This window comes from Nycticebus coucang, chromosome 19, assembly GCF_027406575.1.
Source record: "Nycticebus coucang isolate mNycCou1 chromosome 19, mNycCou1.pri, whole genome shotgun sequence".
Lineage (NCBI taxonomy): Eukaryota > Metazoa > Chordata > Mammalia > Primates > Lorisidae > Nycticebus > Nycticebus coucang.
In genome coordinates this window covers 42,452,891-42,472,646 of record NC_069798.1, presented here as the reverse complement: position 1 = coordinate 42,472,646, position 19,756 = coordinate 42,452,891, and the positions used below count along the sequence as shown (strand labels likewise).

At 48.6% G+C, this 19,756-nt stretch overlaps 2 protein-coding genes across 2 annotated transcripts in view; both read left to right on the top strand.

Annotated features, from left to right (window-relative positions):
- Nucleotides 1-4,379, top strand: part of ST8SIA5 (ST8 alpha-N-acetyl-neuraminide alpha-2,8-sialyltransferase 5) — a 102,910-nt gene extending 98,531 nt beyond the window's left edge. Inside the window, exon 10 of the mRNA XM_053571718.1 lies at nt 4,321-4,379. The gene's annotated coding sequence lies outside the window, so the exon portion shown is untranslated. The remainder of the gene's footprint in view (nt 1-4,320) is intronic.
- A 658-nt stretch (nt 4,380-5,037) lies between these two features.
- The window catches only part of LOC128571705 (lipoxygenase homology domain-containing protein 1-like), a 28,786-nt gene continuing 14,067 nt past the window's right edge, over nt 5,038-19,756 (top strand). The window contains exons 1-3 of the mRNA XM_053571346.1: nt 5,038-5,167; nt 12,924-13,038; nt 19,297-19,377. Coding sequence (XP_053427321.1) covers nt 5,038-5,167; nt 12,924-13,038; nt 19,297-19,377 — 326 coding nt within the window. The remainder of the gene's footprint in view (nt 5,168-12,923; nt 13,039-19,296; nt 19,378-19,756) is intronic.

The window sequence follows — 19,756 nt, the reverse complement described above, 5'->3', positions numbered from 1 at the left end:
TCTGGAGCTAGGAAGCACTTTTTTTCCTGTCCTTGGACATCAGAACTCCAGGATCTCTGGCCTTTGGATTCTAGAACTTGCACCAGCACCCTAACCCCCAGGATCTCATAGGTTCTCAAGCATTTGGCCTTGGACTCAGAGTTACACCATCAGTCTCCCTGGGTCTCCGGCCTTCAGACTTGGGCTGAGCCATTCTATTGCCTTGCTATGAATCCAGTTTGCAGATGGCCTGTGGTTAGACTTCTCAGGTTTCATATTTACAAGAGCCAATTTTCCTAATTAGTGCCCTCTTGTGTATCTATAAATCTATCTATCCTTCTGGTTCTGTGTCCCTGGAAAACCCCGACTAATGCAAGATTGTTTCAGACGCTGATCTCTTAGTTGTATTCCAATGCCTTGGGATTCTCTAAAAATATTTTGAATTCAATAAAAGAAAGTTTCCAATAAACACTGTATCTTTTCTCTGAATGGGTACCCAAGTAAAATGAGCATCTTACTCAGTGTTTTGTATTTTTTTCTCTGAATGGATCTTCATGCAAAATGATTTTTTTCTAATAATTTCCTGGTAATACCGTAAAGATCCTTCCTAAAGAATCAGTGATTAACACTGAGTTCACACCACATTCTGCCAGCAGGGGGCGAGCGCTTCCCACCATTAAACTTCACTCCTGTTTTTCTGACTTTGGGAGGACTCTAGGGCCATCTCTCAGCAAACGGTGGTTGGGGGGGGGGCGGGGGATGGTGAGGATGTTTTGGGTCAGAGTTGTCCCCTACTCTGTGGGAGACTTGCATGGATAAATGCAGGAACAAAGTTGCCCCAGGCTTTGGGGCTCAGATGCCACCTTCCAAACATTCTCCTTTCCATCTGAAATTTCCCCTTTAAAGGCACTCCTTTGGCTGAGAGTACAAAAGCACAGGTGATGCCTCTAGAAGATGCCTGTTAGCACATCCGAGTTACCTGAGTAAGGATGTAATGATCCTCAACATGATTGCACAGAACTCCTGGTGCCTAGGCTGTATCTCAGACCAAGCAAACCTGGGGATGGGACCCAGGTGTCGGCATTTACAGTTTCTCCAGGTGATTCCTGTGTGCAGTTGAGGCTGTGCACACTGGGACAGAAGCTTGCTGATGACTGCCTACTGGTCCAAGTGTGCTGATAGTGAAGTCATCTGGGAGGGCACAGGCTTGTATGCTTTCCAAACTTTTACAGGGGTCCTCAAACTACGGCCCGCGGGCCACATGAGGCGGTGTGATTGCATTTGTTCTCATTTTGTTTTTTTTTTACTGCAAAATAAGATATGTGCAGTGTGCATAGGAATTTATTCATAGTTTTTTTTAAGCTGTAGTCTGGCCTTCCAATGGTCTGAGGGACAGTGAACTGGCTCCCTGTTTAAAACATTTGAAGACCCCTGCAAAATCACCTTGGGGGAGAAGGGGTTGTCAAGGAAGTACATTCCTGTTTCACCTTCAGAGATTGTGATCAGTGGGCCTGGTGGAGGGGCCCAGGAGCCTGCATTGTGAGGAGTTCCTCTGGAGGGGCTAATCCAGGTGTTCCTGGAATGACATGTCAGGAACCATTGACCTAAACAGCAGCCTGGAGGGGGTTAGATGCAGAACAGGGAGGGGTAGGTGGTGGCTGGGGGGTCCTAGGTGGTGGCGGTTTGGGGCCTAGTTGGGGGGCAGAGTTCTAGGAAGAGAGAGGTAGTGAGACAGGGAGGTGACAGATAAGGTACTAGTGGAAAGTCTCGTTGGTTCCCTCCTCCTTTCTGAATGCTACCTCATGCTGGGGGCCCTGAGCCAGGCTGGTGGAGGCCCTTCTGCCCTTGTCTCGGTCCCCAGCTTAGACTTCAGAGCAGGCCACCTGGGGCCCAGTGCTCTGAGAACAAAGCCCCTCTCTCTAATCTGGGTTTTGTAGCAGAGGTGGGAGCTGGCTAGCACTCTTCCCTGGCCTGGGGCTCATCTTGGTGGCCACTGGCTGGGTTGCCTGTCACAGCCTCTGCACAGTCTGCCTGCACCTGCCACTGAGAGTCATAGACTATTTAAGCCACTGGTTGGAGGTCTGTTGGGACTAAATTCACAAAGGCTGCTGGTGTACCCCTGCTTCAGGGTGACGAGTGATGCCACCCAGCCCTCACCTGAATGTTGCTGTGACACCGTTGCCCAGTACCACTCAGTGTCCTGGGGTTCTCTCTGCACTGGGATAAGACCTGCCTTTCTGTAGTTGCCACCACAGTTGGAGGAAGGCCCTTTCAGCTGCACAGCTCAGTCCAATGCTTGCTTTATAAGACTATTGCTCACATTTGGGAAGTGAACTCCCACAGACCTTTGAAATGTTCTCTTCTCCAGGCCAGATGTGCTCAGAACAATATCCACTTCACTAACATATCATTTAAAGTGTGGCTTCTGTTCAGCCCATACTGTGTTCCTTCTGGGCTCTGGACTATGTTTTCATGGCTACTTTATAGACCTGCCTCAATTTGCTCGTGTGTGCTCATTCATCACTGAACAAATGCTCACTGACTCCCACTATGTGCCTGCCAGCCTTGTTATAGGTACCGGGAACACCACAGTTAACGGGGCACAAGATGCTGGCTCTCACAGGGTGCATCGCTGAGCCTGACAGGGGAGGAGCTGCCACAGGCCCTAGCAAGATGGTCCTCCAGGAGACTGGGAGGATGCTGAAACCTCTGATAGACTTCTGTGGGCTGGCCCCACGGAAGGCAGGGGACACGGGGGCTGGCTTTACACATGTGGCCTGAAGGAGCAGTTTCAGATTATAACAAAGCACCAGACTTATATGAAAGAGAGAAACTCAGATTAGGAGCTGTCTTAGTCTGGGGGCTATAACAGAATGCCCTAGACTGCCTGGCCTGCAAACAACAGAAACGTATTTATTCCTCATGGTTCTGAAGGCTGGAAGTCTGAGATCAGGGTGTCAGGAGATTTGGTGCCTGGAGAGGGCCTATTTCAGGTGTTCTCACATGGCCCCAAAGAAGAGGGAGTGCCGGGTCCTCCGGCAGTCGCAGTTGAGGGAAGATCGGGGCCAGCCTGATCTCTTCCCAGGGGCTGAGTGGGATGGCGAGTGTCGCTGGCTCGAACAGGAACACACGGAGCCGGGAGTCTGTCGAAGCAGGATCTCAACTTTATTGCGTCAAGGAGCCGCTTATACAGGGCGCAGGGAAGGGGCGGGGAAAGGAGGCCAGGGATGAGGTACGTGAAATGGTGTGATGGGTGGTAAAACAGGGTTGGGCCAATGGCATGGTACCACGTTGGCTGTATCTAGGTAGAGGCAGTTTCAGGCTGGGCCTTGCTGAGCGATTGCTACGTGGAAGTAGCTCGATGGATCTACTTCTACTCAAGCTCGGGAAGTTGCACTAGGCCTCAGGCACATGGCAGGGCCCAAAAAGAGAGCTCTGTGGAGCCTCTTTAATGAGGCCATTTGTGAGGGTGCCACCTTCATGACCTAATCACTTCCCAGACATCCCCCCTCCTAATACCATCACCTTAAGGATAGGATGTCAGCATATGAATTTTGGTGGGCCCACAAATATCCAATCTATTGCAGGAGTCATGGCATCTGTAATGTGTTCTAGAGGCTTCTGCATACTGAGCACTTTCTCCAACTGCTGAACATGCATCAGGGGATCATTATCCCTCTTTTATGGAAGTGAAAACAGAAGCCAGGTTGTGGTAGACTTGGGCTCAGTTTTGTCCAACAACCTTGCAAGGGCAGAGAAATGACAGTTTTAAGTGAATTGAAAATTTCCAGGGCGGCACCTGTGGCTCAAGGAGTAGGGCCCCGGTCCCATATGCCAGAGGTGGTGGGTTCAAACCTAGCCCCGGCCAAAAGCCAAAAAAAAAAAAAAAAAAAAAGAAAATTTCCAGCATTTCAGGATTTACACAGAATTCTTACAACTCATATTGTAAAAAATCTTAATAAAATATTAATAAGTGTCCTAGTAAAATATTAGCAAAATAGGCAAGACAGAAGAGTCTAGAGGATACACAGGAACTTTCCTTCCTGACTGACCCAGAAGTCCCCAAGTAGAGGTAACAGTGGACAAGGGAAGGGCCGAGTGGCCTTTTCCATTTGAAAGTGCAGAGAGCAATACAGGGAAACAGTTCTTGTAAAGAAACATACTGGTGAATCTTGCTCAGCCTGTCTGGGTGTCGCTGGGGGGTCCCCTGAGGGTCAGTGGGTATCCCCAGGTCCTCAACTCTGGCCAGGCAAGGGCAGTGGCTCAGGACTGAGTAAATGCTTTGTGGGTCATCTGAGAGCTTGTGCTGGAGGTATTTATGAAGTGCCCCGGTCTCCCCAGGCTGAATAGACACTTCCAGAAGCCAGCAGTCTTGAGGAGATACAAGCAGAGAGGCAGAAAGAGAAGGATCCGGTAAGAACACCGCCTGATCCGTAAGACGATCCGGGGTCATGAATAATGGAGGACACCCAGGCCTCTGAGCCTGGGGAGCTTGGCAGCTTGGGGCCCTACCCTCCTCAAAAGGGTCCCAGGCCCTGGGGTGCTATTGGGGCCCTGGTGGGCAATGAAGCTGAGGGCCTCACCTCCCCTGGGGTGGCCAAGGGGGGGTCTCAGGTGGCTCCCTTGCTGTGAGGCCAGGTGGGAAATGGAAGCCCAGGTCTCCATGTCACCCTATTCTCTGTGAAGGGAGGAGAGGCGGCTGGAGAGGCGGGGGTGGGGAGGAAAGAAGACAGCCTGCCTCAGCCTCCATGAATAAGAGATGAGGCCCAAGGAGAAACCCCAGGGAAGGGACCCAGTGAGAGGTAGCTCGCAAGAGGCCAGTGGAGGGAGGGGACTCCAGGAAGGGCAGAGGTAGAACGCCGAGGTCCAGCTCTGAGGCCAGAGAGGAGAGAATCTCCTTGGCCACAGAGGACTTGAGAAAAGTGGGCCCACCCAGACCTGAAGTGACAGGGGGGCCTGTGGGTGCCAGAGTTCAGGGAACAAGGGCCTCAGGTCCTAGGAGGCCAGAGGAGGTGGGTGTGGTGAGCTCACAAGTGCCAGGAAAGGGCAGCTGGCAAAATGATGCCCCAGAAGAAGAGGAAGCGGAAGAAGGACATCGACTTCCTAGCCCTGTATGAGGCAGAGCTGCTCAACTACGCCTCGGAGGACGACGAGGAGGAGCTGCAGCACGAGTACTACAAGGCCAAAGGTGTGGGGTCCTCTGGGGAATCGAGGGCAGGGTATGCGGGAGGCAGTGCCGGGATTCCCGCACAGGCCGTCTGGGCTACCTCTCCTCGGACGGGGAGGGCAGGCATGACGCTGGGTCCTCTGTACAGAGACGTGAGGTGAATTGTCCTTGGTTACAGAGTCTTAGTGGTAGAGAACAGACTAGAATATTCTCCAGCTCTGGAGTGCCCCCAAAGCCACGCTCCAGCCTGCTCCTGTGGGTGTGGTCTGCATCCTGAGCCGCTTGAGGTGCGAAGCCATGTTAGGAGGAAGCTGACTCCTCATGGTGTGCCCAGAGGGGCTGCAGGCAGCTGCCCACTGTGGGTAATGGAGACCGGGAGCCTGAGGCTTTGTAAAGAGCTGCCCCGCCCTTCTGTGGAGGGCAGCTGGTGCTCTGGAGCCCAGGCCTTGTCCTTCCAGTGTCCTCTTTCTTCCTCTGGGCTATATGGGAGCTGTAAGGAATTGCTCCAGCTCCTTGCCAGGTAAACCAGAGAAGTGGTGAACTAGGACCCAGGGGCCAATTTTGGCCTGTAGAGTTTCAAAAAATTGATTTTTTTTTTTTTTTGCTTTACAGTGTTTTGAAATCTTTTTGGTCCATCCTGTTTGCCACAGTCTCTGCAGCTCCTTATCGTCTTACATTAGATCTGTTTTATTCACAGGCGCTGCCCGTTTGGTCCCTGGAGGCATTTCAGTGGCTCACTAGTCCCCTGAGCACCATATTCATTCACTCATTCATTCAGCAAATACTGAATTCCTGCTGTGTGCTTGCCACGGGTTGTTCATGCTGTCCTTTCTCCTCCTCCTCCCCTCGTTGAAAGCTCAGCTCAGGCTCCACCTCTTCCATGAAGCCCACCTTGATTTCAGACTACTGTGTCTTCCTTGATTATATCTAATTCTCGATTGTTCCATTGTTTCATGCATGGCTTGTGTGTGGGGCTAGCAGCTATAGCCACCCTGCACTCTCTGAGCCTGGGAATTTACTTCACTGGTCCTTAGTCCCCATTACCCAGCCCCCTGCACATCCTGGGCTCAGAGGAGGTGGACTCAGCTGCAGTCCCAGCGGCGGCTTAGGGGGAGCCGCTTTCAGGTGTGGTGTCCTGGGCTACCCCTGAGCTGGAGAGGTGGGGGTTGTGGAAGAAGGAAGGAGGCCTAGAACAAGAGAGGCATGGGCCACCCTTTCCCAGCACACCTGCTTAAGCTCTGACCATCCGGTCAGGAGAGGGGCAGTGAAATGAGACCCGGGGAAGTCCCTGAGTAGCACTCCCAATTTCCAGGGGGATTCTCCTCTCCAGCCCCCATGACTACAGGTGAGAACATTCTAGAACTTTTCATACCGGCATCCTGTTCACCTTTGCTCATGGGTCCACATGCCTCAGCCTGACCATAACAGTCCTTTTTACCCTTTTAAAAGCCTTTTCACTTCCAATCTCATGTCTGAGTTTCAAGATCCTGACAGCAGCTAAGGCAGTCCCATTTCACAGGTTGAGGACTGAGGTTCCAGGACATTAAGTGGCATCAGCAAGGTCAAAGTCAGGATAGAGGACAAGAACTTCAAATACCCTTTCCAAGGCAAGTTCCTTATTTCATCTCATGTTGCTGCCAAATTTAATAAATAATGCACTGTGCATCAGGCACTTTACTCATTTAACCAATTTCATCTGTGCAACAACCTAAAGAGGCAGGTTGGGTAATTATACCCCTTTGCAGGTGAGAAACTTGAGCGTAGAGAGGTTGAGTAACTTACCTAAGATCACACAGCTACTAAGTACGAGCATTAGGATTTGTTGCCTTTCTTTTTTTTTTTTAATATAAATTATTTTTTTTTTTCACTCTGTTGCTCAGGCTAGACTGCCTGACATTAGCCTAGCTCATAGCAACCTCAAATCCCTGGGTTAAAGTGATCCTCCTGCCTCAGCCTCTCAAGTAGCTGGGACTACAGGTGCCTGCCATAACACCTGGGTAATTTTTTTTTCTATTTTTAGTAGAGATGAAGTCTTTCTCTTGCTCAGGATGATCTCAAATTACTTAGCTCAAAGGACCCTCCTGTATCAGCCTCCCAGAATGCTGAGATTACATGAGTGAGGATTTGAATTCAAATCTAGCTGGTCTAGGTGGTCCTTGTTCTTGTGCTGCCCAGTCTTAACTAGCTGTGGTGAAGGGCAAGCCGAGTTGAAGGCCATGTTGACATTTTTTTTTTTTTTCTTTTTGAGACAGAGACTCACTCTGTTCTGGAGTACTATGGCATCATAGCTCACAGCAACCTCAACCTCCTGGGTTCAAGTGATTCTCTTGTTCAGTCTCAGGTGGTTGTCAAGGTTTTATTTTTTCTTTCTATTTTTAGTTGAGACTGAGGTCTCACTGTTGCTCAGGCTGGTGTTGTACTCCTGAGCTCAAGCAATCCACCGCCTTAACCTCCCAGAATGCTAGGATTACTGGAGTGAGTCACTGTGCCCAGCCCATGCTGGCATTTCTAAGAGAAGCACTGATTCCCCAGTCTGATGCCGGCACCAGGAATAAGGGTGGATGATGCTATCTACAGTCACAAACTGAGCTCCTGCTGCACGGCCGTTGTCACCCTCACAGTTCAGGAACAATGAGCCTCCTACTCTCTTTGAGCTCTAAGGTTTACTGTTAACGTGGAGAATCTCGGTGAATATGATGAGGAGGAAGAAGAGAGGAAAAGCCTAGGTGTTTCTTCTCTGTTCCTTCCACCACCTTCTGGCTACCGGGGAGTTTCCCAACAGCCAGAGGGAGGAGGGCACCTCCCTCAGTGAGAGCAGGCTGACCCTGGCATATTGGTCTGATCCCTTACTAAGACGTCATAGGAAGAACAGTGTTGAAGGAACCTCATAGCCTATCCTTCACAGGCTTCTAGCCCAGGGGTTATCTCCTTTCCTGCATCCCAGACGGGGGTTATCTAGCATCTGCTGTGATACAATTTCCCAAGGCAGTACCCTTAGGGATATTGTCAATGGAAATAATAGTAGTGACTTTAGTCTTAGTTGGTTTTGTGTTGCTATAACAGATTGCCAGAGACTGAGTGATATATAAGGAAGAGAAACATACTTCTTACAGTTCTGGAGGCTGAGGAGTCCAAGATCAAGATGCCAACATCTTGTGAAGGCTTTCTTGCTGTGCCCTCACATGGAAGAAGGCAGAAGGTCAAGAGAGGACCCAATCCCTCCATCACACCCTTTAAAAGGGCACCTGATCCCATTCACAAGGGAGAAGCCCTCTTGAAGGCCCTACCCCTTAATACTATCACCCTGGCAACACCTGAATCTTAGAGGGGACATACTCAAACCATATCAATGATAACGATTATGATGGTAACCACTTATGGAATACATATCTTTTCATGCAACTGTGGAAGAGTGTCTGTAAGATCAAATTTCAGAATAAGAAGTGCTAGGTCAATGACAATGAATATTGAACACTTTATTTGATTTAATCCTTACCATAATCCTTCAAGGAAGAATCTATCCCTACTTCAGAGATGAGGAAATTGAAGCTTAGTAAAATATTTGGTTAAAATCACATAGCCAGTAATGGAAGATTGAGATTCAAATCCTGGCCAATTTAGTTCCATGGTTTCATTGCTTGTTTCATTCATTCCTATGTTTTTTCATTCATCCATCTGGGTAAATATTTATTAAGCACCTCCCGGTGTGCCAGGCTCTGTGCCAGGAACAGCACTATGTTGACATTGACAATTCTTTGTGCTGCCCAGGTGACCCTATTAGTCAGAGTCCTCCCCTCTGGAGTCAAACAGAATTTTGTGTTTTCTACAAGATCTCTGTCTTCCACAGGACAGTTCTTCAGCCATCTAAATTGATTTTTTTTTAATTAGAATTTTTAAATTGAGAAATGTACAGACAGTGCAAAACTCATGAAAGGACAGAGTGATGACATTTTCTGTGTTACATGCGTGCGTAGCCACTATTCAGATCAGAATATGGAACATTTCCAGCCCCTAGAAATCTCCTTCGCAGCCCTTTCCAGAAGTAATAAATCTCCTGATTCTGTCATCATAGATTAGTTTTTTGCCATTCTTGAACTTTGTGTAAATGGAATCATACTGTGTACACTTTTTTGAGCATCTAGGATCTCTTTCAATAGTATATTGGATAGATTTATCCATGTTGTGACTCATCATATAGTTTGTTCTTTTTTATAGTCGAGTACCATTGCATTTGATACATATATCACCATTTATATTAACCATTCTACTATTGGTGAAAATTCAGGTTATTTCTTGTTTTCGTCTGTTCTGAGTATGGCTGCTGCAAATCTCGCTCAGATATTCTGAAGGAAACATACACTCGTTTCTCTTGGGTTGACAGGGGCAAGTAGAGTTGCTGGGTCACAGGGTAGCCCAAGCTTAGCTACCAGGGCTTGTGTCACCCTGCATGCCCACCATCATGTGTGAGAGTGACAGTGGCTCCAAATTCTTGCCAGTACTTGGTATTGTCAGTCTTCTCAATTTTGGCCATTCAGGTGGGTCCGTGGCAGTGTTTAATTTTCATTTCCCTGCTGAATAATGATGCTGAGAACTTTTCCATATGGATGTTTGCCATTTGGATACCCTCTTTTGTGACATGCCTGTTTAAGTCTTTTGTCCAGTTTTTTACTTTATTGAAGTATAATTTATTTACAGTAAAACACATTTATGTCAAATTTCCTGTTTGATGAGAGTTACATCTGTGAACCACTAGCAAATCAATACATTTACATTAGTTCCCTAGGGTTCCCTGTGTCCCTTCCCAGTCCGTTGCCCCTGCTCCCAAGCCTAGGCAGCCACTTTTCTGCTTCCTACTATAATAGATTAGATTTACCTTTTTTAGAGTTTTGTATAAATGGTGTTACAAAGGATGCAGTATTTTGTGTCTGATTTTTGCTTAGCATCACGCTAGAGTCTCTTTTGTATTGCACTCGTCAGTAGTTCACTCCCTGTTCTTGCTGAGTAGTACTCTGTCATATGAGTATAAAAAAGGTGGTTCATTTATTCACTTGGCTGACAGCATTTAGGCTGTTTCCAGTGTGGGTCTGTTAAGCTGCTGTGAACATTTGTGTGTAAGTCTTTGTGTGGACATGCATTTATTTCTCTTGGGTAAATACTTAAAAGTGAACAATCCAGACATTATTTAAGAATATGCTTATTTAAAAAAAAACTGTTGCCAATGGAAAAATTGTGTGGTTTCTCTTATTGATTTATGCGATTTTTTTGTATCTTCTGGCTATGAATCCTTTCTTAGCTATATGCATTCCAAGCACTTTGCCTAGTCTGGGTTTGCCTTTTCACTCTCTGATGGTCTTAATTTTAATTAAGTACAATTTTTATCTGGTTTTTTTTTTTATGGCTAGTAGCTGTGTACCCCTGAATCAACTATTGAGGTAGTTTTCTCTTCCCTCCCCTGTACCCCAGGCTCTCCTTTACACCAAGCTTCCCCAGGCCCCCTTGTCTTCTCGCTTGTGTGATGTGGCTTTAGGATTTCCAGCTGGTTGTTCTCCTGTGCACACAGGATTTGGAAATGCCCTTGTGTTTGCACATACTGTGGCGACAACATTCAGGGCCCAGATCTGCATTCAACAGGGTCAGGAGTTGGACTTCAGGGGTTGTTTGCAAATCAGGTTCCCCTGTGGTATAGACTGTGAAGAATTAAGGCCTTGGTTATCACAAGAGACAAGGAGCTGTGCAAATGTACTGCTTCCTTTCTGCCCATCATGGTGCCTTGATGGACCTTCCTCAGAACCAAGGACCTTTATCAAAAGCAAAGGTCCACTCGCCCTCAAACCTTTCTGTTCTTGGCACATCACAGGCCTGGAAGGACCACATAAGAGTTAGGCTTCTGGAGTACATGTGCATCATGAGCATGCTGAGCTAACATCCTGTCTGCCAAAGGAACAAGCTCTTAGTTCTCAGAGCTACAGTGAACTCTTCTACAAACAATAATAGTTTTAAAAATCAGGCTGTTATCAAGTCTTCTGTGTACTAGAGGCTTTACGTACATCATCTCTAAGCCCTGCAAACCAGGCATTATTGTTCAGGTGTTACAGAGAGGTGGGGACTTGTCCAGGGTCACCTGCTCTAAGTGGAAGAGATAGTGGCTGTACCAGAGCCCTGTAGCACCAAGGTCCAGTACTCGCCACCACCCTGTGCCAGCCCCCGGGCAAGCTGTTGTGCAAGTAGTACCTGTAAAACACCTGCCATGGTGCCTAACCCACCAGAGGGGCTCAAGGTTATTAATATTCCTCAGTTCCCCACCCCCACACTCCCATTTGCAGCCAGGACAAGCCCCCTCTGTACAATGGGCTCTGCACTGACAGGTTTGAATGACGAATGTCTAACCTGGAAATATCTTTCTGATCAGCTGGGCCTCTTTGGGGCAGCTCAAATATACTCAGCAGCTGGTTGGAGACCTGCCTGCTGAGGCTGGAATTAGGAACAATAATAAGTTTGCTTTAATAATCAAGTGTAGTCATGTATATAAAGCCTTTAGCTCAGGGTAAATAGTAAGTGATCAATCAATATGATTTATTACTATCATCATTAAGTATTGGTATTCATTCAGTCTCATGATGTGGTGGACATCTGTCACATGCCACAGAGATTTCAAACACCCTCCCCACATTTTAGTGGCTCCCACATTGAGAATTCTATCTTCTCAATGTGGAGTGATTTTTTATTATTATTATTATTATTATTATTTGGCTCAGCCTTCCTTACTGCAGCCGTGTGCCTTAGGTCCCCAGAATCAGCTGTTCCAGTGCTAGACTTTGACTTAGGAGTGAACTTCATGATGAAAAAGGGCAGGAGACAAGGCATTCATTTTGGAGACATGAGTCACAGCAGAAGGGAGAAGCAATGGTGTCTGTGTTCTGGTCTTGGCAGAGATGACATGATTGTAGGGTGGCTGGTGGCAGCAATTTTCCCCAGGCAAGTTCTGGGCTGTGATTTTGGGAGTCGTTTATGGAAGTCGGTCTAGGGCACGTTTTTCCAGTCTTTCCAACACTTCTGTGAGGTTTCTTTGGGAGGTTCCTGAAGCATCCTGCTTGATTAACCAGGCTGGAGTGAATTCTGCTGTCTCTAAGAATCCAGCCTGACGTAGTCTTACTTCTCTGCCTGGGAAGCAAACAGTGCTCTAGTTGTACGGATGCCCTGACAAGGGAAGATGTCTACAGTAAAGGGAACAAACTTAACAGGGTTAGAGAGGGAAATCAGTACCACTGCCAAAGACAGAGCCCTGCAAAGCCCTAGGATGGCTTATCCTGAGACTGAAATGCTAGTGCCCAGGAGGTCATAGCAGGTGAGGGCTAGCCATAGCTGCCTGGTGGAGTGTGGAGACGAAGTTGAGAGCCAAGTGCAGCCTCTGAAGAAGGAGGTGTCTAGGAGAGTATCCCTGCACTGTGCTGGGAAGATCACAGAATGGATGTCTGGAGGCTTTGGTGTTGACACTGTGTGAGGTGTGAACTGGACTTGTCACCTTGCCCTTGAACTCATCTTCTGCAAAATGAGTGCACAGTTTAAGTGCAAAGTGTTAGTTTTGCAGCAGAATGTGGTGTGGGTCTGGCCCTGGCCCAGAGGTTCGCAGGGTATGGCAGAGTGCCCCAGAGTCCCTGGTGTCTGGGCATCTCCTGAGGGACTGCCAGGAATTCTGGTTTCCCCAGGCCCACATAGGATTCTGCCTTTTTTTTTTTTTTCCTGAGACTTCAATCTGCCTTCTCTTTTCTTCCCCCAGTGTATGAGGTGGTCACAGCCACAGGTGATGTTCGTGGTGCAGGGACAGATGCCAATGTCTTCGTCACACTTTTTGGAGAGAATGGGCTTTCTCCCAAGCTCCATCTCACCAGCAAGTGAGTACCAACTCAGCCATGGTAGAGTCCTGGGCCATTAATCTGTAATGATGCAGTTCCAGGACCCAGGGGTGACTAGCTTCTCTGGGAGAAGGCACATCTGACTGCAGGTGTATTAAGGACTATAGGACCTCTGCCAATGACAGATCATGTGTCAGCCAGAAATTCCCTAGGGATCTCCTGTCAGCCTTCCTCAATCCCTCTCTCGATTTTTGTGAATAGTAATGCCTAATTTGGATCTAAGAATTCACATTAGCTATTCCTTAATGTGGGAGAATAAACACTTGGGATCATGACACCTAGGTCTGAGTCTGGCTTTACCACTTAGTTCCATAGAATGCTGGTTAAATCTCTTTGCATCCAAGGCCTTGGTTTCCTCACATATCACAGAGCTGTTGGGAGACAGGATGCTGGGGAAGTCATGCACTGTGTCCTCACTGTACTGTGACCTGGTGAGAACAGGCACAGCTGTCTTCTTCTCAGTCCTCTCCCCTAACACCAACACATGCATACATAGATGTACACACAGCAAACCTGAGATCACTTTAGCAGAAGTGTAAATTTCAGAGATGTTGAAGGACCTCAGGAGTGGCTTAGATGGCTGGTTTTCAATCTGTGCCTAATGGAACAGAGAGCTGATCAGTTGGATCTGGGTCTAAGAGACATTGGAAACCACTGCTCTGTGCTAACCTTTCCCTGGGGAAACTGAGGCCTAGAGCAGAACAGTGAGGTGCTCAGACCATGAAGCTTTTTGGTGGTGAAGCTGGTCCTCAAAGCCCATGATCTTGCTGTATGCGTTTCGCTCAAGCACATGGCCCTCTGGCCCTGAGCTGTGTGGGAGACTCCCCTAAGGCCTCATGGGGCTCCAGGTTGTGACCTTGAGGTTTATGGCCTGGCACCTCCAGGGGAGGCAGGGGAAGCCGTAGAGGAGTGGGGTTCAACAGACTGGGAGATACCTGGGCTCTGTGCCTTGCAGGCTGATCAGGCCTCACACAACTTGCTCCCCGGAACATGGGCTGTGGCACTAATACTGCAGTGTTGAGGCAGGAGTAACGTCTTATTTTGTCCATTTCTGCAGAACAGGGTACCTGCCTTTTTATACTGCTTACTCAGCAGCACGGCTCGCTGTTGAAGCCTCTCCCTCCAGTGGTGTAGGCACGGTAAAGAGAATACATGAAACCTCCATCCTCTTTGCCACGTGTCCTACCCCGAGTGCCCCAGGGTAGGGAGAAGCTGCTGACATTGGGGAGCTGCCCAGTTGGTTTTCAGAGTCCCCAGATTGCCTTTTTTGAACAAAATGAACCATTTTCCCCCTTTGTGATTGTCTTCACTGTCTTTCCTCCTTTGATGCACCCAGATTCTTTTTCTTCACCTTTCCCATTTGTCAAAACATTCTCTTGGGAAGGGCCCCCATGTCACCTTTTATAAAATGCTGTGGAGGATTGCTACCATGTCCTGGGTTCCAGGAGCTTGAGTTTCAGCCTTCCCTCCCCTAGGAAGGTGAAGAGTCTAAACATTCCCATTGACCCAGGGCTGTTCTGGGGCATCTCTGCCTGTGTCTGTGTCATACTCCGTCTGGTCAGGAGGGTTCTTGAGCACATGGTTTCACTGACATGGACATAGCTTAGAGTCCCAGCTGTGAGCCTGGAGAGGCTGGGAGGGCCATGTGTAGGATGATGGAGGGAGCTGGAAGGTGGGCTGAGGGCAGGTATGCTATGCACCGCAAGTGTCTATCCCAGCTCTTCCGAATAGTCCGAGCTCAGCAAGGGTGTCCACGTGGCTAGAGCAAGGCTAACCTCCGAGGGAGGGACAGGGTCTGGGTCTCAAGTGGTGAGAAGGATTCAGATAAGAGAGGGGGCAGAACTGGGTTCTTTAGATTAAGGAGAACAGCTTGCAAAAGTCTAAAGGTAGCAGGACACCACAGGTCGGGGCTGGAGAGGAGCTGCGTGGGGGCGCAGGGCTGTGTGGAGGACAAGGAGGAGGACGCTCAGGAAGGCCAGGAGGCAGACTGGAGAAGGCCATGCTGGAGAGCTGTTTGGCGGAGGCTCAACTTATACTGTAGCCAAGATCATCTGACCCTGGTGAGTAGGACAAATAGGGTAAGAGAAGGCCAGGATGGGCTGCAGCAAGAACTGAGGGAGAGTCTACAGAGAGAACTGTAGGCATGGTCCTTGCCATCTAAGATCCTTTCAATTCAAGATAAAAACTGTGAGTCTGGAAGGGGAGGATGGCTTCTGAGGAATTCCAGGCTGCCATGTGACACAAATGCAGATGGCAGCTGAAGTCACTGTGCTCTGTGAGATTTAAACAGAGTCCAGGTCTTTGGTTGCTTCCCCCCATGCCTGGGGTCTGGCTGAGAAGGCCCATTGGTCCCTCAATCTCCTCAGCCCTCACTCTCTGCTACTCCTCTGTCCTCGCCACACTGCCTGGTAACACCCAAACCCAGACCCACAGTGTCAGCCAGGACCAACACACATACCCGCGCATGCAGCATTTCTGTGTGTAACACTTTACTGATTGCACCAGGCACCAGACAGCCTCCAATCACAGCAGGGCAAACAACTGACAATGGAACATTAGAACACAGTATTAAAATTCCACCACCAACCACCTTTCCTGGGCTTTCCTCTTGCCCCTCCCCCACAGCCCCCGCCACCTCCCCACGTGTTGCTCCCCCTGCCTCTCCCACACTCTTCCTCTCTCCTGCCTCACCCCTCAGTTCTGCTCATTCCCCTGCCTTTTCTCCAGTGCCCCAGGGGTTCACCTTCCAGCCTCAAATGCCAAATTGTCTGGATTTTTTTTCCAATACAAAATAATTCCTATTCCAAGAGGAACTTTAGTGCCTGAAGTTAAATGCCGACTGTTTGCCCTTGTGGTCTGGTGTCTATATTCCTTGGGACTCACTGGGGCTTCTGCAGGGCAGCAAAGAAAACGAGATGTTCCCTTAGATCCCCTCAACGGTGAACTTCCAGCCTGACCCTCATCCCAGTGAAGTGCTGATAGCAGAGGCTCTCAGAGGGAGGCCCCATCTTTGGGGTTCCCTCGACCCCTAACCCACCACTCAGGACTACCGCCAATACTGGGTCACATGCTCAGAATGTGGCAAAAGGATGGGATCTCATGTATCTCTGGAACACGGTTCTTCTGTTGAGAATTCACCATTGGAGCATGTCAGAGAATGCCTGGCATTTTAGCCTGATGACTCTGCCCAGTGGGCGGCTAAAATGCCCTGTGCACCCTGTGAAAGCTCCCCAGTGGGGTCACTGCATGGCAGGGGCTGTGCACTGCCTTGGCCTTTATTTAAGATTTGACCACCAGCCATGGTGAGGCCCTAGCCTCCCACAAGGAAGCATGAAGAATCCTGTGTTTCTAATATTTCCTGTGACTGGGCACCTTCTGTCCTTTGCTATTCCCTCCCTATACCCAGTTTTCTGCAACCCACAAGCATTTGCATCCTGACTCACTAGAAGTGGGGGTTTTGGAATCTGACCTCTGAGTGTACTGGGGCTAGGGAGATTGGGATTATCCCAGCCCCTCCCCAGGAGTATCTCTGCAGCCCGTTCCTCCTCTTCCCATCATGAGGGGGCCCTTCTCGGTCATTCAAGCATTGTGGAGCCCAGAAACACCCTGGAGTGGTCCGAAACACTGTGAGTGCTGTCTCTGCCTCCTGCTCTGTGCACCCTGGCCGCTCTGTCTCCTCTGGTCTCCCAGCTGCTATATGTTGCCTGACCCCAGTGATTCTGAAGCACCACGGTTGATTATTTAGCAAACACGCTGGAGCATATGTACCCACATTCAACCTGGTCACATCTGGAGGTAACTCACATGTTTAAATGATGGTGTCATGGGTGCAATGGCTTTTCTGACGGTGTAGAGCTCCCCTTTACTGACTGCAGCTGTTGGAGGTGCCCCAGAAAGCAACTTGCTTTCCTTTCATCTTTGGCTAAAAATGTGGATGCTTTACCCTTCTTCTCTCCTAATCATTGGTTTTGGCTGTTTCTCACATTCCACACACCCGGGAGATGGGAGCCCAGGAAGCCCCAAACTCCTTCCAGAGAATTCCTTCCAAGAGCCTGTAGGACGGGGGGAGGGGCAGAGGGAGCTGCTGAAACATTCAACTGTGTTTTCCTCATAATTCCCAAATAGTATGTGTTCCTTTCAGAAAATTAAAAAACAATATAGACAAGAAGAGCCAGCACTTCATAATGTTCTCACCATCCAGAGATAATACTTCCATATAAATCCTCCCACTTTTTGTTGTTTTTAAATGAAAATGGTATCCTGTTTATAAATTCTGTTCTTAACTTGCTTTTTTCTTTTCAGCCTATATCATAAACCTGTTTGTTTTATTATATATTCTTTTATTATAACAGATATTTTTAATGGCTGTAAAGTATTAGTTATATAGCCTTCTATGGTGACTATCTTAGGGTGCTTATTTTATTAAGTAGGGACTCTTGCCTATCTATTTTAAAGATCAGTTGCCTTGTCTTATATATTGAAACAAAAAATACCTCTTATTCCTTTTTGTGTTTCCTATTCACATGATTCTGATGCACAGAAGCAATGTCCACATTATTTTCCAAGTTATTAACAGCTGCTGTGACTCTGAATGCAAACACGGGGTGTTCTGGTATGTTCCCTTGGAAGTGAAATTCTCACATCAGCCGGACTCCTGTGACTGTTGATTGTTTAATTTCCTTTAAATGTTGAATTTGGTAAGTTTATTTTCCTGGGAAGGAAGATTTACTGGTGCTTCCTAGAAAAGACTTCTTTTTCTTTTCTTTTCTTTTTTTCTTTTGAGACATAATCTCATTCCATTGCCTAGGCTAGCGTGCCATTGTGTCATAGCTCACAGCAACTTCAAACTCTTGGGCTCAAGCTCTCCTCCTGCATCAGCCTCCTGAGCAGCTGGGACTATAGGAACCCGTGATGACACCCAGCCAGTTTTTCTATTTTTAGTAGAGACAGGATCTTGCTGTGCTCTGAACTCCTGAGCTCAAGCAACCCACCTGCCTGGGCCTCCCAGAGTGCTGGGATTACAGGCAGGAGATTTCTTACTGTCCTGTTCTTCCTCAAAAGCCAGCAGACAACATTCTCCACCTTTATTATGCAATGGTGGAGTAGAGACTTGTGGCCTGTGGCCTCCCTGCCTCAGTCCCTCCCTTCCGCAGGCACATGCAAGCACAGGAGTCATCTTCTTCATTTCAGCAAAGCCCAGAAAGTTCTTCCCCCTCTCCTCTTCCCCCTCTGCAGCCAGAGTGCTCCTCTGGGGTCTCTTTTTCCTGAGAAAGGTGCCTCCGGGACATTTTTGTCTATGATTTTCCTTTCCCGTGGCCTGTGTGCTGGTGCTGAGAGCCCTGGCTGAGAGCACAGAGGGAGGCCTGCAGTCCTCAGGCCCAGTGAGCTAAACCATGGGGTTGGAAGAGCTGCTGCTACCCAGCTGGGCTGGGATGGCAGGGATGGGGGCGGTGCTGGCCCTGCATGGAGGATGGAGCAGATGTCAACATGAGCTTCAGGCTTCCACTCCCAGAGGACTGTGTGGTAAGGCTGCTCCAGTTCTCCTGTTAAGCTGACTGAGTTTAGGATGCTCCTGAACCTGGACTTGCCTGGACATCTCACCTCGCATCTCAGGTGCACTTGCTTCTTTTCACACCACTTATGATGCCAGATGTGCACTTCCCTCACTGCTCTGCTTCCCTGGCTGCTACTTTGGGACTGAGTGTTTTCTCTCTTGTTGGAATGACAGACAATGGACTGTCATCCAAGGTCTGCACCCACTTGGGGCTGCCATGGCCATGCTTCCTGACAAGAGTGAGGCCAGTAAGGGGGAGAGGCAGGAGGTCCGCAGGGCCAGGGGCCCAAGGCGCTCGCCACGTCTTCCTTCCTCCTCCACCCTCCCAACCCAGAGCAACCATACATGTGGAAGCATGACCAGGAGAGTCGGGTTCTGGTCCCAACTCTGCTACCAACTAGCAGTTCACTTGTTTGTAAAACAAAGATAGTACTGTGGGCTATGCTTCCCCTGGTGACTTGCAGCACGCATCACACGAGAAGCTGGTGTGAGAGAGGAAGGCTACTAACTGTCCTCGCCCTGCTCCTCTCTGACCTTGTCTGAAAGGAATCTCAGAATCTGGTTGCTGGTAACTTTCCAGGAGGGGGATGAGGAGGAAGAAGGCAGGTGCCAGCCCTTGGCTCTCCCCCCAGGCCTGGGAGCCAGCTACTGGTTTGCACTAACCATGCACGCGTTCATTGCAGGAGCGAGTCTGCCTTCGAGAAAGCCAATGTCGACGTGTTCCGGGTGAGAACCAACAATGTGGGCCTCATTTACAAAATCAGGTGAGGGTCTGGCCTCTGGCTGCGGCTGGGGTAATGAGGGAGGCAAGTAGATTAGGGCTTGATTTTCTGGGTGTTGATTACTCTCCAGGCACTATTCGAGGGGTTACCAAGGTTCAAATCTTTCCTGCCCATTCTTAGTCACTAATCTTCCCCATTAGAGAATTTTCCCCATTTTTTATTTTTGGCAATTTAAGACAATTTTTCACAAATCTAAGAAATGCTCATATACTCTAAGGGCCACTATTACATGGTGGTTAGAAACAGAGACTCTGAATCCAAATGGTCCAGATTTAAGTGTCCCCTTTGCTATTTACTAGTATGGGAATTTGGACAGGTCACCTCTCCAAACCCCAGTTTCCTCCTCTGTAATAACAGTGCC